This window comes from Sitophilus oryzae, unplaced genomic scaffold, assembly GCF_002938485.1.
Source record: "Sitophilus oryzae breed Bouriz unplaced genomic scaffold, Soryzae_2.0 scaffold_556_pilon_pilon, whole genome shotgun sequence".
Lineage (NCBI taxonomy): Eukaryota > Metazoa > Arthropoda > Insecta > Coleoptera > Curculionidae > Sitophilus > Sitophilus oryzae.
Genome location: NW_022147147.1, coordinates 213,685 through 216,209, shown reverse-complemented (window position 1 = coordinate 216,209; position 2,525 = coordinate 213,685). Strand labels below are relative to the sequence as shown.

Below are 2,525 nucleotides of genomic sequence, written 5' to 3'. Positions count from 1 at the left end.
CGTGTCTATTATAGGCTGCTCGATTTGTTCTGTTTCCCTATATAGATTTTTAAAGTACGTTTCCCACTGATCTATAGTAATTTTGTTTGTTTGTACTGTATCTTTTATTTCTTGTTTGTTTCTCCTTAACATTCCCCAAATTCTTCTCTGGCTTCCATACATGTCCCTTTCCATTCCTTTCGTGAATCTTTCCCAATAGTCTTCTTTAATCGCTCTTATCGTCGCGTTTACTCTATTTCGTTCATTTTTGTAGCTGTTCCAATTCTCTGGAGTTTTGTTTCGTAGATACCGTATATAAAATTCTTTCTTTTGGCTGGACAATTCCTTTATTTCTGGCGTGAACCATGGCGTGTTGTTAACCTTGTTGATGTTAATTTCTTTTTCCTATGGCTTCTTCGGCACCAGGCACCAAGTATATTGTCTTTTATTGTCTTCCATTGTTCATCTATGTCATGTTCTCTGTTTGTTGGGTTTTCGTTTATTTTGTTTGTTAGTCTATTTTCAAAGAGTAGTTTTGTGTTGTTGTCTTCCAGAGATTCAATGTTGAATTTATTCATTCGATGTGGTTTTGGTTTTGTGGATGCGGGTATACTCAATCTTAGCTTACATAGTAGTAATTTATGGTCGCTGCCTATGTTAGCCGCATTCAGTGTTCTTACGTCTAATATTGTCTGTGGTGTTATTGATCTATTAGTGATAATATAGTCAATCACTGATTGCTGGCCCCTTTGTGTTCTGCCATGTGTACTTGTACTTCATGTCGTGTTCAAAAAAGTGTTGTTAATTCTCAGCGCGTTAACTGCACAGAATGCTTTAAGTAAGTCACCGTTATCGTTCATCACCTCTTCATTAAATCTCTGAGTAACCCCACCTAGTGGCTCATTTCCCACTCTCGCATTCAGGTCTCCCATGATCACTATTTTATCTTTGGCCTGTATTCTGTCAACAGCTTCTTGTAGCTCCTCGTAGAAGCTTTCCCTTTCGGCTCTGTCTTTACTTATGTCCGGGGCGTATACGCTAATTAGATGGATGTTTTCTTTGTTGACATTCAGTGTAACCAGCAATATTCTATCGCTTATGTATTCCTCTTTTTCAATATGGTCTTTATATTTTCGGTCGATCAATAGACCTACTCCCGAATGTCCCCTTTTGTCTCGTGAAACACCGCTGTATATTAGAGTGTAGTCATCGATTTCGTATTTACCCTTTCCTTTCTTCTTGGTTTCGCTGATGGAGCATATATCGATGTTGTTGCTTTTGAGTTCGTTGATGATCTCTTGGTCCTTGTTGTTCCAGGACATAGTATTCCAAGTGGCTATCCTTATTTTGTTCTTTTTCCAAATCTTAGTCCTATTTCTCGCGCTTGTCGTTACCGTTAAATCAATCCTGTTCCGAGGCAAACTTGTAGTTCTGTGAGCCTTGTGTTTTTTTACAATAGGTAGGGAGCTAGCCTGACTTATAAACCCTCCTCCTTTCTCATTCTGGACTTGGGACCAGACAATGGCGGAGTTCTACATTAATTAAAAAACTTTATTTTTAAGGGCACTGTTTAGATTTACTTAGGAGTCGAAATGGTAGATTATTCTTTTATAATTATGGTGCTGTGCAATTGCCAAGTCATTATAATTATTACAGAAATAAAGATAACTTTATACTGATACTAACAATTTGTAACAAAATTCTTGAATATGTGCTTAAAGAGAAACTAAATAAAATAAACTGACTTGGTTTTACATGAGATCTCGCAACTTTTTATAGTGGAAAAATTGTGTTGCGAGACTTGGCATTTTTTACATTCTATGTTCTTGATGGCATCTCGTTTCTTTTGGTAGGTTATCCTCCATAAGGATATTCAGAAATTTTTCATTTTTACCTTTGGTTATAAGCTTAAAGCTGGGCACCTAAAATTAAAAATTTGACGTTTGTGACACTACTAGAAGTACCTTAGAATTTGAATGACAGTGAGTGTGTCCCAGGCGAAAGTAGAGAAATTTGACTAGAAAAAAATCATAATCCTTGAATTATTGTTAGATACATTCATATACAAATAAAATTAGAAGAGACCGCTTCGATTAATTCCAGATTTCTACCTTTTTCTCGACTGGAAAGTCAGTAACCGGTAGCGGCTAGACAGCTAACTTTTAATCCTTAAGGATATTTCGAGATTTTTAATATTTTTCTTTGCGTATAAGCTTAAAGCTGCCTAAAATTTAAAACTTGAAGTGTGCAACTCTTCTAGAACTAGGTACCTTAGAATGTTGATGATGTGTCAGTGAGTCAATGTCGAAATTAAATAAATTTGACAAGCAATAATTCATAAACTTCATTCTTGCTTTATCCACAACGAAGTTACAGGGTGGTGAAAAGTGCTGCTAATACCTTCGAGAAAAAGATGGTACGGCTGTGCTCGACTTAGCAGATAAGAGTCAGACAGTTAATAACTAAAAAAATAAACAGAGATCAAATAGAGCAATCAGGTAAGGAGTTTTCATTAATCCATTTATTTTCAATGTTACTGTAGTCAA

The 2,525-nt window shown here is 35.9% G+C and overlaps 1 protein-coding gene across 1 annotated transcript; it reads right to left on the bottom strand.

The window, feature by feature from the left end:
- Nucleotides 1-755: 755 nt before the first annotated feature.
- LOC115887230 (craniofacial development protein 2-like) lies at nt 756-1,301 on the bottom strand. Its single transcript, XM_030906594.1, has one exon. The coding sequence runs from the start codon at nt 1,299-1,301 to the stop codon at nt 756-758; it is 546 nt and encodes a 181-aa protein (XP_030762454.1).
- Between the last annotated feature and the right edge of the window lie 1,224 nt (nt 1,302-2,525).